This window comes from Physeter macrocephalus, chromosome 5 (genome assembly GCF_002837175.3).
Source record: "Physeter macrocephalus isolate SW-GA chromosome 5, ASM283717v5, whole genome shotgun sequence".
Taxonomy (NCBI): domain Eukaryota; kingdom Metazoa; phylum Chordata; class Mammalia; order Artiodactyla; family Physeteridae; genus Physeter; species Physeter macrocephalus.
The window spans coordinates 18,506,931-18,519,118 of record NC_041218.1 but is presented as its reverse complement, the minus strand read 5'-3'; the positions used below and the strand labels follow the sequence as shown (position 1 = coordinate 18,519,118).

The window sequence follows — 12,188 nt, the reverse complement described above, 5'->3', positions numbered from 1 at the left end:
CCCAGTAGATATAGGAAAGGGGCCCTATAAAAGGAGACAGTCGAGGTGAGGGATCATACCCACAAGGTATGTGATCTTTAGTGCCTCAAGTTTCCCCAACACCCCAGGTGACATAAAGAGTGGAAATTATTTTTTAAATGGCAGTTTAAATAAAGTTTTGTGGTTCCAGATCAGTGATTATTAACCTTTTTGAATTATGGACGCCTTTGACCTTTTTGAATTATGGACGCCTTTGAAAACCTAATGAAATGTAAAGACCCTCTCCCCCAAAACACTGCATATAATACAAGTTCAGCAAGTTCGTGGACACACTGAAGGTTTCTCACGACAGCAAAGATAAAGAGAAAAGGGTATATGTTTTTCTTCTTTGATGAGTATGGTACATTGCTAAAGGAGATGGTCACTTTTTCACATGTATTTGCAACCTGTTTCATTTCTATCCCAGATTATACTCATGTATTTGGTTCAGGACTTGACCCATACTCTTCTATCAACACTTTAACCGATAAGCCTATCACTATGTCACCCTAATGGGAGGGTTAAAAAGATTCAATACAGTTATTATTACAATAGGTATAAATGAGTCAAGGTTTCCACAGAAAGCCCCATTTTCTGGAGTTATTGATGGCCGCCTAAAAATGGCAGGACAAAAAGGCATTACAGGGAAATTACAAAATCATTGCCTGCTTTATCTAATATTTAGTAAGTAATTTGCTAGACCGTCTACTAGAGGATAGAGGAGAAAAGGCAAGAAGAATGTGGCAAGTAGTATACATCATAATGATCTCTTTTTCCCCATGTCCCACTGGATTTGGTAGATTAGTGTGGCTTCCTGAATAAAGGCCAGGTTGAAACAAAGCGATGTGTAATTGATGTTGTAAATAAAAGGGCAGTTTGAGTAGCTCGTACTTAATATATAACTTTGAGCTTTGTGCACACCCCAAGAGCAGTAGGCCCAGCAATGTGCCACGTCATGAATAGCAGTATGGCAGTCTCTTTGGGGAAAGATACAACTTGGAATTTAGTAAGGCAGGAGGGTAACTCACAGACACTACAGATCCAGCAGAAAAGAAATGAAAATGTCCAAACTGCTGGAAAGGGCTGGACAGATCCTGCAGATACATAAAACCTGTCAGGCAAAAGGTTAAGTCACGGAAGGCAGCTTAGAAAGACAGGTCAAGCAAAGATTTTTGTCTAGGTCTTGTCCAGGGGGGTCTCACACTGGCGGCCTGCAGCTAAGATCTGTGTAGTCAGGGCCATTGTGCTTTATATTCCTTCTTTTAAATTATAATTTGAACATGTTTTTAAGGTGTGGAGGCATGCATTCTTTAAGTTGTTGATTCCTTCTTTTTTAAAATTTTCTTACACCAGCCTCTTCAGGCATGTGTTTCCAGCCTGGCTCTTCATGGCAGGCATGTGAGTTTGACACCCTTGGGATTCTGGTCAGACTGACCCTGAACCCAGGATGTCAGAGGATTACCTAAAGACAGCAGCAAATAGGAGGCTCCCAAAGGCTCCCTTCTAATTTGGGACCAGAGGTGATTTATTCTCAACCCCTTGTTTATATTCCTTGGCGTGTATGGGTGAAAGGGAAAGCCTGGGTTTGTGTTTGCAGATGTATGGCATGTGGCCATTAAGGAAAAATCAGAGAGAAATTCTTTTACCAAAATAGTGCTCACCCAGTGAAACCTCGAGAACCAGGAAAAGAGTAATCCATGGGATTAGTGTCCAGTTCTAAAATTCACTGAAGAGAAAAACCATCCTCTGCTACTAGTTATGCATTAATTTTCATATAATTAAAAGTGCTCAAAAGCTTGTCAAATCAATATTATTTGGGTCTCTGAAAACTAGTAACTTATTTAAACATTGATCTACAACTGACTCTTTACTGGGATGTCTATTGCTATTTGTGGGTAGAATTTATAGGACTTCAGTGTAACTTTGTAACTGGAATTCAATTCTAAGTGTGTCTGTTGTATCTGGTTAGTCTGTTCGTTGTGTCTAAACTACTTGTTATATACAGCAATTAAAATGCTAATTTGTCTTTCTTTTTGTTTAAAAAATCCCAACATTGTCTTTCTCAGCTGAATTTTCTTCTTCATTCTTTGATCTCTGGTTGACTGGAAACCTGCTTCCCTGCCTTCATTTCTCCCTCTTCTTCTGGAGTGGGTCTTTCTCTAAAATGTAGGCTGGTCAGGTAATTTCATTTATATTTCCCATTTGATTTAAAATGTCAATTTACCACTCAGATGTCAATATTTTCTTAAAATGGACTCTTTAAACTCTTTAAGTGATCTCAAAAGATTCATAGGTAGGATTCAAGGAAAATACAGTTCATTTTCTTTAGTAGAAGGGTATTCATGTGAAAGAAAAATATTTTTCTTATATGAAACAAATAAATAAAGTAGTAATAGCCACTTTTCAGAGCTTCCATTAGCATGTTCCTAATTATAGTTTCCAAATTTTTAAAACAGTCTTCCAGACAATTTGGCAGCTTCTACTTACATTGGCATATGTAGTGGAATTCTTCAAAAACAATCTGATTTGTTGCTTACTGGTTCCAAGTTAAATAGGTGTAACTCTCTAATAGAATATCAGGAATCCATGTCACAGTGAAAATCCAGAAATTCCGTAAGATTAAGGCAAATCTGAACTGCTTCACATGGTAATATTTTTAACCAGTGCATTTCTAGTGTTGCAATCTCAATAGTATCTACTAAAAAAAAATACATGTCCATTTAGACTGGTGTCCGTGGTTAAATGTAGTTGCTATTAGCTTTGCCTTCTAATGAGAAAAGGGTTTGCCAAAATAAACATTACTATTTCAGCAAAACACATTTATTTTCTACAAACTACCTTTGCCAAGTACTCATGTAAGCAAACGCCGGAAGAAGAGTAAATGGAAACAGAAATTTGGATCCTTATCCAAACCAAATTAATCATGAGGTAGTAAATAAAGATTCAAAGATATATAGCTGTCATCGATCATATTTTAGTGTTTTCTTCCCAAGGTCTTTACATGTTCTCACATATGTCATCAACTGTCACTGTCTCTTATGGGTACACTTTGTAGTAGATGTTTAATTTCACGGGGCTTGGTGCTCCTGATACACTTCTGAATTACCCCTTGCTCCTCAGGAAACACAAAATGATTTTAATCTGAGGAAAGTGCAATTAGAAAAATGTCTTAGATTGGGCTGCCCAGAAGCAAACCCTAAAATAGTGGTTCGTGTGCAAGTAGTTTACTTGAGACATGAAGAAAACACTACAGGAAGTGAGGCAGGAAAAGAAGGCAGCCCATAAAGAATGCTTATTAAGCAAGTCACTACATGGGCTGTTAAACATAATGCAGCTGGGAAAGCCTGAACGCCACCACAAAACACAGGCTTCCGAGTTATCCTACCTGAGGCGTGAGCGAGTCTGAGGAATATTCTCGCACCAAATCTCATGGGTGAGTGGTTGAAGACTGCTCCTGGGGCTGTTAACCCTCTGGATGTCCAGCCTGCCTCCTGGGAGCAGAGTGGGCATCTGCAGCCAGAGGAAGTCCTCATGCAAAGAGAGGCAGTGTTGGCCGTTGGAAGTCCAGCTGGTACACATTAAAGTCATAAGGGCTGGGGGCCATGGGCAAGGCACCAAAGAAAAGTTAATTGGCAAGGGGTGAGGTCCTTATCCAACCCCCCCCCCAAAATTATTTAAAACTAACCTACGCTCGATTCACTTCTCAGGACATAGAAAGTTAAAAATTGGCTCTCATTTTAAATATGCTTATATTCCAATTTTACTGGTCAATAAACAGTTAAGTCCTTGGTGAATGACAGGACCTAAATGCTGGATAGTTTCAGCCCATTCTCGTGTCACAGCATAGGTCAGGGTCCGTATAAAAACAAACAACGGCTAACGATCCTTTTGATTCAACCCATTTCAGATGACTAGGATCAAGTGTGTTACACAAATAAACAAACAGCAGATGTGGTGATTTATTTAGACCTGGCCAGAAAATATAAAGAGCCACCCATCAATTTTTTATGCTTTCTCTTCATTAGGATTTGAGGCCAGGAGACGTATCTGGCAAGCGGAACCTCTGGGAAAAGCAATCTGTGGACAAAGTCACTTCCCCCACTAAGGTAATCTACCGGAAGATTTGTTTTTCACAGGTTCTTTTCCTGCTGTATCCTGCAGTATGCTGTCCCAGGGTCAACAAAGAAATAGGAGAGGCCACAGCGGTGAGGGGCCCGCGTACCGCAAAAAAAAAAAAAAGAAAAGAAAAAAAGAAAGAAATAGTGCTGATCCACAGAGTCTTGTCTGGGTAACCATCCTTGTATATGGCACAGAGAAAGGCAGTGTCACCACAGCAGTGAGGGGCCCGCGTACCGCAAAAAAAAAAAAAAAAAAAGAAAAAAAGAAAAAAAGAAAGAAACAGTGCTGATCCACAGAGTCTTGTCTGGGTAACCACCCTTGTATATGGCACAGAGAAAGGCAGTGTCACGGAGCCTTCAGCATGGTAGGTTTGTCAGTCATACAAGGTAAATACTCTAGATCCGTGGGATGGTTCCCCGTAAGACATTCTAGAAACACCATAGTGGTAGGGGTGTTGAAAACAGAAGGCTGTGTGGTATAACCATGGTCTACATTTCCTTACAAGGTCCAGGCTTGGAAATCAGAATTTGCAGATCGCCTAGGAAAGAATGTCTATCTCCTTGAGTAGTTTCAAAGCTGCTTTCTGAAACCATTCTAAGGGGTTACATTGCCAGCAGTCTAGGACTCAAGGCTGATACGGCCAAAAAATTGAAATAACATTCAAAAGTTAGCAAAATTTGCCGCCCTGTGAAAACTAATGGCTGAGAATGCTTGGATTTGTCCTTCTTCGGCCTTCTGCTCATCCTTCACAAAGTGGCCTCTGGTCGATAGCTAAGTGATGCACAAACTAAAAGTAGGGCTCCTTGTTGTACAAGGAGCTAATTCAACTCCTAATTCCCCATTCAAGTAATAATTCCAGTCTTCTCCTTTGGTAGAGGGAAAATTGAAAAGAGAAAAATCAGAGAGCAACAATAAGTAAGATTAGAATAGACTGCTTATGGGCTGATGTAGAACTCTATACCCAGAAGCACTTTTTAAGCAAACTCAGGACTGAAGAACATCTCAAAGGCAACTGAAGAATCTCTACAACTCACCGAAGGGAGAGAATTGCTTCCTCTTTCCTACGCTCTACGACGTGCTGATAAGTCTGGTGCAGCTTCCTGAGTGTGTTACATCTCCTCTATTAGTTAAGTTTTCTAAATAATTGCTAAATATATTCAAAGTACCAGTAATAATTTTCGCCATTACAAACCACTAACATGTAATGAGCATCCACTATATGACTTCTCAACCTACATTATCTCATTTGACTCTCCAATCACCATTATTATTACCCCCATTTAGAGCTAAGGAGAATGAGGCACAGAGAGATTAAGTACCTTTCTCAAAGTCACACAGCAAATAAGGAGCAAAGCCTGGATTAAACTCAGACAGTCTGTTCTGAGCCTGCATTCTTAACCATTATACATGCTGCTTTTTTTTAGGATTGCATATTCAGCAGAAAATGTAAAGTTCTAAAGCTCCTTGAACAGTTTTCTTCTGGTGGAATGGAGGGGAATCATTTTTCAGCTTTTTTTTTTTAAACAAAGAATGAACTTTTGTTGGCCTAAGCCATTATGACCCTACTCGAAATGACCTTTCAGAAATGACAGTCTAAATGTTTATATAGTCTCCTTTCTGAGTAGGGGGTGTCAGCTGTCCCTAGGCCATCATCACAAGTTTAATAGATCCCCTCTGGACAATATTCCTCTGAACCAGGGTTCTAGGAAGTAGAGTAAAGATATGATCTGGAATGGTAGGTCTCAGAGAACACCACTCACATACAACATGAATGGTACTCCCTGGAATTATGCAATAATGTGTGTGGTACAATGTGGGACGGTGACAGGGTGAGACTTCATACACATACATACTGCCCCCTCCTCCTTGGTCTATACCACAAAACTCTTTCTACAGTAATAATAATAACATAACCAGCAGGCCCAGAGCTGAGTTTGTGAGGTAGCAAAGTAGGTAGCTCCTTTGGTCCAAAATGTCAAATTTACTAGTATCATGCAGTAATCCCTTTGAAATGAAACTATACAACACATTTGAAATTGCAGATTCATAACACTTTAACATTTGTGAATACCTCAGCAAGAATTTTTAGCAGCTAGCTGAGGGAAAGAAATGGTGTACAATAAGACCATTGGTCAGATAAGTTTCAAGGGTAGGGGCATAAGAATAGGAGGTAGGAAATGAAAAAATAGGAGAAAACTAAAGATAAGCATAGTCCAGTTTACCATCATGCCTTGATGTGGCTGAGACAGCCATTCAGTCATGCGTGCCTGTCCTGGAACACACATTATAGAGTCCTGGCCCTTGTAGTAAGTAGTGTTTAAAAAAACCTCCTTGGGCTTCCCTGGTGGCCGCAGTGGTTGAGAGTCCGCCTGCCGATGCAGGGGACGCGGGTTCGTGCCCCCGTCCGGGAAGATCCCACATGCCCGGAGCGGCTGGGCCCGTGAGCCATGGCCGCTGAGCCTGCACGTCCGGAGCGTGTGCTCCGCAACGGGAGAGGCCACAACAGTGAGAGGCCCGTGTACCGCAAAAAAATAAAATAATAAAATAAAATAAATAAATAAATAAATAAATAAAAAACCTCCTTGACCCTGAATGCCATGAGGAAGGCTCAAGATCAAGATATGAAAAGGGGAATATAAAGAAGAAAGAAAGAGGAAAGCAAAAAAACCAACAGAAGAAAGGATAGACTGAAAGAAGAGGAGCATATTTGAATAGAATGCCAAAAATAATCCTCCCTTTCATAGACATTTATTCCTGCCATATTATCATTCTTTTTTTTTTTTTTTTTTTAAATTCTGACACAAAATGTCTGGCTGAAACACCATGGCCTGACGACTTAAAGCTCTCTTCTCTTAGCAGGTTTGAGACAGTTCAAGAAAGAACCCAAAGTAGCCGTTCAAGATGCTGGACCAGCTCAGTTGAAGAGGGCTAATTTGCTCTGTTTTATATTTATGTTGATTTACTAAATTGGGTTCATTTCCTTTTGTTTTGTTTTTCATTATCCCAGTAAATCCATGTATATTATCACTATATTTAATAATCACGGTCTAGAGATGTTCATGGTAAAAGTATTGCCTTTGCACAGGAGCCTGTTTCTAAAGAAACCCATGCTGTGAAATAGAGACTTTTCTACTGATCATCATAACTCTGTGTCTGAACAGTGATATCAACCACATCGGAAGTCAACAAAAGGAGATTCAAGTTGAAAATTGCCTGAGGAATGTGTGCAGTATCCAGAAAAATGAACCATAGTGTTTTGTTTGTTTGTTTGTTTTTTAAATACAGAAATCATGTTGTTTCTGCACTTTAGAACAAAGCATGGAAGAAATTATCTTAGTAGGCAATTATAACACTTTGTGAAAGTAACCCATTTCAGATTTTAGATACTACAATAATGATTGTCTTTAAAAAAAAAGATGTACTGTTAAGGTATTACTTTTTTCATGCTGATGAATATCTAAATTGGATTTTGATGTTAGCTGACAGTGGTACTGATTTCTTTAGGTTGGTTGCTTTGTGGATTTCTTTGGTAGTGATAGTGAACCACATTTTAGATGACGTGATCATGTATGTATGTGCATACACGTATACAAACACACTAACGGTAGAAAGCTTTTTTATGTGCTAGGCTATTATATTTAGCAGTATGTCCCTGTAACTAGCCAATATCACTGCTTTTTAAAAATTAAAAATCACAATATTATATTAATATTTCATATTTGCCAATAGAAACATGGCAGAATAGGTATCGATATGTTTCCAATGCCCAATAACCTATAAGAAAGAGATTAGAAGTGTCAAAATGAATTGACATTTTCTATAAAGCATAGTATTTAGTTTATAATTAAAAGCAGTCTTGAAGTCCAGTGTGAATTGTACTAAATCTCAAAGCTTGCTCCAAACTTCATTCTTAAGAATCAAGCTCACAATCGGTTGGCTTAGATGATGTCTGAGGTCTCTTCCTTCTCTAAAATTTAAAGACGAGAATTTTAGTGACAAAGTTGTACAGATTGGAATTCCATGAATAGGTGTACTATGACCAACTTTGGCTGATCTCTGGAAGCAGAAAAGTAAGCAAAAGCCAATATTTAGGAGTCATGACAGTACTTCCATCTTTAACATACTGAAACATCTTTTTAGTTAAACTTTTCTACCTTTATTAGTCATTGGCACTTGCCATAAGTTGATAATGTGTTGAACTTTCAAAAAATATATGTAATTTTTATTAGTTTTACCTTTTTCCCTAAGAGTCTATCAACTCGTCATTTGTACACACACAATCCAGGTATCAGATCTTATTTTAGCTTGTAAGCGTTCATCTATTCTTCACAATAGATGATAAAAGAGTACTCCAGTGTCTTGGCAATATGTTCTAGCATAGAGATATACATATAGTGTAGTTCTATAAACGTATACCTCATGACTTACCAAAATTGTCTTAGTCTCAATTCCTACCACAATGAGGGAGCCTCCCACATGACTCTTTTCTAATCCACAGTGTTCCCCTGGGAGAGCTAGCCAGGGTAGGGCTGGCATGAGGAGTGACCAGTGCCTTCCAAAGTCCATTTTCCTCATAAATCAGTAGAGTTGTTGAATCCTCTAGCTTTTAGCACATCTGGGCCAAAGAAAGTAAAGCCAGCAATATTGCACAAGTCACCCATCCATGACAGAGTAGACGTAAGTCTATGATAAGATGAACTAGAATTCACATGCAGTGCCTGAGTTGGCATTGACTCCCAGCATTCGAGTGAAATGGATCGAAGTTTGAATTAAGGCCTATGGCGAGATAACATTTCTTTGTTGTACTTTTGAATAAGAGCTTCTCCTGATCACTAGTATATATTTTTTTCTAGAAAGTCTAAATTTAAGAAGAGAATATATCGATCGATCCTGACTTTTATTCCAATATTTGGATGGAATAAGTTTTAGGGTAGAATTTTGTTCAGTTTGGATTTAATTTTTTGAAAAATAAATTCCTTGTTTACTTGTTTGATTACAATTCTCTTTGTTATCTTTTTAAGAAGTAAAACTGCAAGGTGACTAGCATGTTCTGTGAATCTGCCATTCCTAAAAATTTTATAAACACGATATTTTTCACTGATAATTGATCGCTGCAATAAATATATATTGTGAAAAATGCATCCACAATAAATGGAATTCCTCCAAATGTCTTTGCCTCACTTGTTTTTATGTACTATATTGATTACAAGAGTTCTATCTGATGTAATAAAGATGATGGTATAGCAAAATGCGTATTTCGGATTGAGTCTTGGTTTCATTCTTTAAAGAGGAAAGCCATTTCATAATTTAAAATACTTATTACAGGCAATTTTCCAGCACAGTATTAAAAATTCCTCTCGTAGAGACAACTGACCAAACATATATAGAAAAGGTTGAAAAGAGGGATTGAAAACCTTCTTCTTCAAAAAAACATTATCAAGTGTTCCTTCATCCTCCTCCTCATTCCCAGTGTAGTCACATGTCACCCCTCTGGCACCTACGGTGGCAGTACTGCTTTCCCAAAGACATTGTCTTTTACAGTAGAAATACCCATTTAATAGATACTGTTTGTTTGTAGAATACTTACTATTTGCAAGGCACTGGCGATTGCCTTTAAATCCAAAGGTTTTTTTTCATAGTAATTTTATTTTTTTTTAATATTTATTCATTTGGCTGCGCCGGGTCTTAGACGCGGCATGTGGGATCTCGAGTTGCGGCATGCAGGCTCTTTTACTTACGGCATGCGGGCTCTTAGTTGAGGCATGCGGGACCTAGTTCCCTGACCAGGGATCAAACCCGGTCCCCCTGCACTGGGAGTGTGGAGTGTTAACCACTAGACCACCAGGGAAGTCCCAGTAATTTTATATATTTATGTAGCACTACTTGAAATCTGAGGCTTTTCTTACAAAGGTTTTAAATTGTGAGTCGGGAGGCCCTGAAGAGTCCCCTAAATCCTGTTCGTAAGATTGACGAGTTAACAAAATTACGGTAACTTAAAAAATACTTCCGTAAGATGTTATGGAAAAACCCGAACGAACTTTTTGGCCAACCCAATAATTAATACTTTTGATTTCTACATTTCTAACAAGAAGGGGTCTAAGTTTAGACAATGTTATCATCAAAGTCAATCACAAAATTAATTAATGAAAAGAATACAATCTGTAGTACTAATACCAAACTGATAGGATTAGGGCTGGATGAACATTAATCTTGTGCGTCTTCAGGGTTTGAGCTCAAAGATGTTACAGTCTTCTGTGTGAGGTAGAAACTGGTCTGCATTGTAGGGTTTTTTTCTACTCTTGCTTGCATGTGTGCTCCAAATGGAAGGATGGTTAAGAAATGAAAATCTCATGACCCTAAATATGTGTTCTTCCACAGGAGTGAGGACATGGCCTAACAAGGTCTTGATCTGAGTGCTGTGTCTATTTGTAGTCAAGCTTATTAATCATGTTGTCCAAACATTCTATATCATTACTGGATTTTTTTGTTCCTTTGTTCTAGCTGTTACTGAATTGGAAATGTGAAAATCTCCCTCTATAATTATGGATTTGTCTATTTCTCCTTGTAATTCTGTTAAATTTGCTTTCATATTTAAAGTCATGTTTTTGGTGCATACACAAATCTAGAATCATTTTATCTTCCAAGTGAATTGAATATTTTTAATATTACGAAGTGACCCTCTATTTGTAGCAAAGATTTTTGCCTTAAAGTTTATTTTTTCTGTTCTTAACATTGCTACCATGGCTTTCTTTTGGTTAGCACTTGCATGATATAGCTTTACTTTCAATCTATGTGTGTGTGTGTGTATTTGTATATATGATATAACTTTCTCCATCCCTTCACTTTCAACCTTTGTATATCTTTAGTTTTAGATGCATGTCCATTTAGACCAGAGTCCATGGATAAATGCAATGGCTATTAGCTTTGCCTTCCTAATGAGAAAAGTGTTTGCCAAAATCAACATTACTATTTCAGTAAAACATTTATTTTCTACAAACTACCTTTGCCAAGTACTAACATAAGCAAGTGCTGGAAGAAAAGTAAATGGAAACAGAAATTTGGATCCTTATCCAAACCAAATTAATTATGAGGTAGTAAATAAAGAATCAAAGATTCTAACCTCTGTTCCCCATAATTCCTCACAAGAGATTGCTATTTCCTAGGAGCATGCCTTGAAGACAGCCCCTTGTCAGGGGGCAGGTTGGGGCCACCATGCTCCTCTTGAAGCACACGGACAAAGACCAATAACAGCCCTGGAGACCAAACATGCAGACTGCAATTTGGCCCAGTTAAGGAGATATCTGCCCTTTTTCCCCCAGCCCTTACTCATCCTAACACAACCAGGAACTAGCACTCAGAAGAAATAGGGATGAATGTAAATAGCCAAACACCAATTTCCCTCCCACTTCCTCAGTCACCAGAGCTAGGGACAGATCTAGGGGGTAACGAGGAGGAGGGCATTGAATCGAGTTTGAAATTGAAGTTTAAAGTGTACTTAATACCAAATACCAGAACGAACTCTTAAATACCAGAATGAAAGGAAGTGGCTGAAAAGTTGTGGGATCTGGCCAACACGTCCTTAATGAGAAGGGGGATTTCACCATTGCACACACAGTTCAGGTGCACTTATTGGTGGCAGTGGGGGGTACCATTTCATGGTTTTTATCATGAAACTTCACCCTGAGCCTGGGAGCCAACTTTCTCTTTTGAGGTGATTTATCCGATCTGTTCATTGTTGAACAGGCTGGGGGCATTCTTACTACCTCATTTCCAAGTGTTCAGAAGAATAATACTTCACTATCGTCCCCAAATTTAGACACAGCACATAAACTAACAGTGTAAATATTCTACCAATGATAGAGGGATCAGGAAAGACTTCACTAAGGGGATGGCCTTTGAGCTAAGTCTTGGTTAGTTGACTGGCTGGGACAGATCTTAATATCTGGAAACTGTTGGAGTGGTTTGGCCCTACACTGGAACATCCTAGACCCCGACAGTCTGAGGAAGGCCTGATGGGTACTAGACGACCCCAGGGCTCCCAGGATCCAGTA

The 12,188-nt window shown here is 38.7% G+C and overlaps 1 protein-coding gene across 11 annotated transcripts in view; it reads left to right on the top strand.

The window, feature by feature from the left end:
* Positions 1-9,390, top strand: part of CALD1 (caldesmon 1) — a 181,484-nt gene extending 172,094 nt beyond the window's left edge. For 5 of the 11 annotated variants that reach the window (XM_055084827.1, XM_028489715.2, XM_024127111.2 and 2 more), the window contains 2 exons: positions 4,044-4,168; positions 6,740-6,791. In XM_055084827.1, coding sequence (XP_054940802.1) covers positions 4,044-4,168; positions 6,740-6,776 — 162 coding nt within the window. In that variant the 3' untranslated portion in view covers positions 6,777-6,791. Of the gene's footprint in view, positions 1-4,043; positions 4,169-6,739; positions 6,792-6,993 lie in introns of those variants that run through there. The other 6 variants (XM_028489717.2, XM_007106184.3, XM_028489719.2 and 3 more) reach the window with 4 other exon arrangements.
* The last annotated feature ends 2,798 nt before the right edge of the window (positions 9,391-12,188 follow it).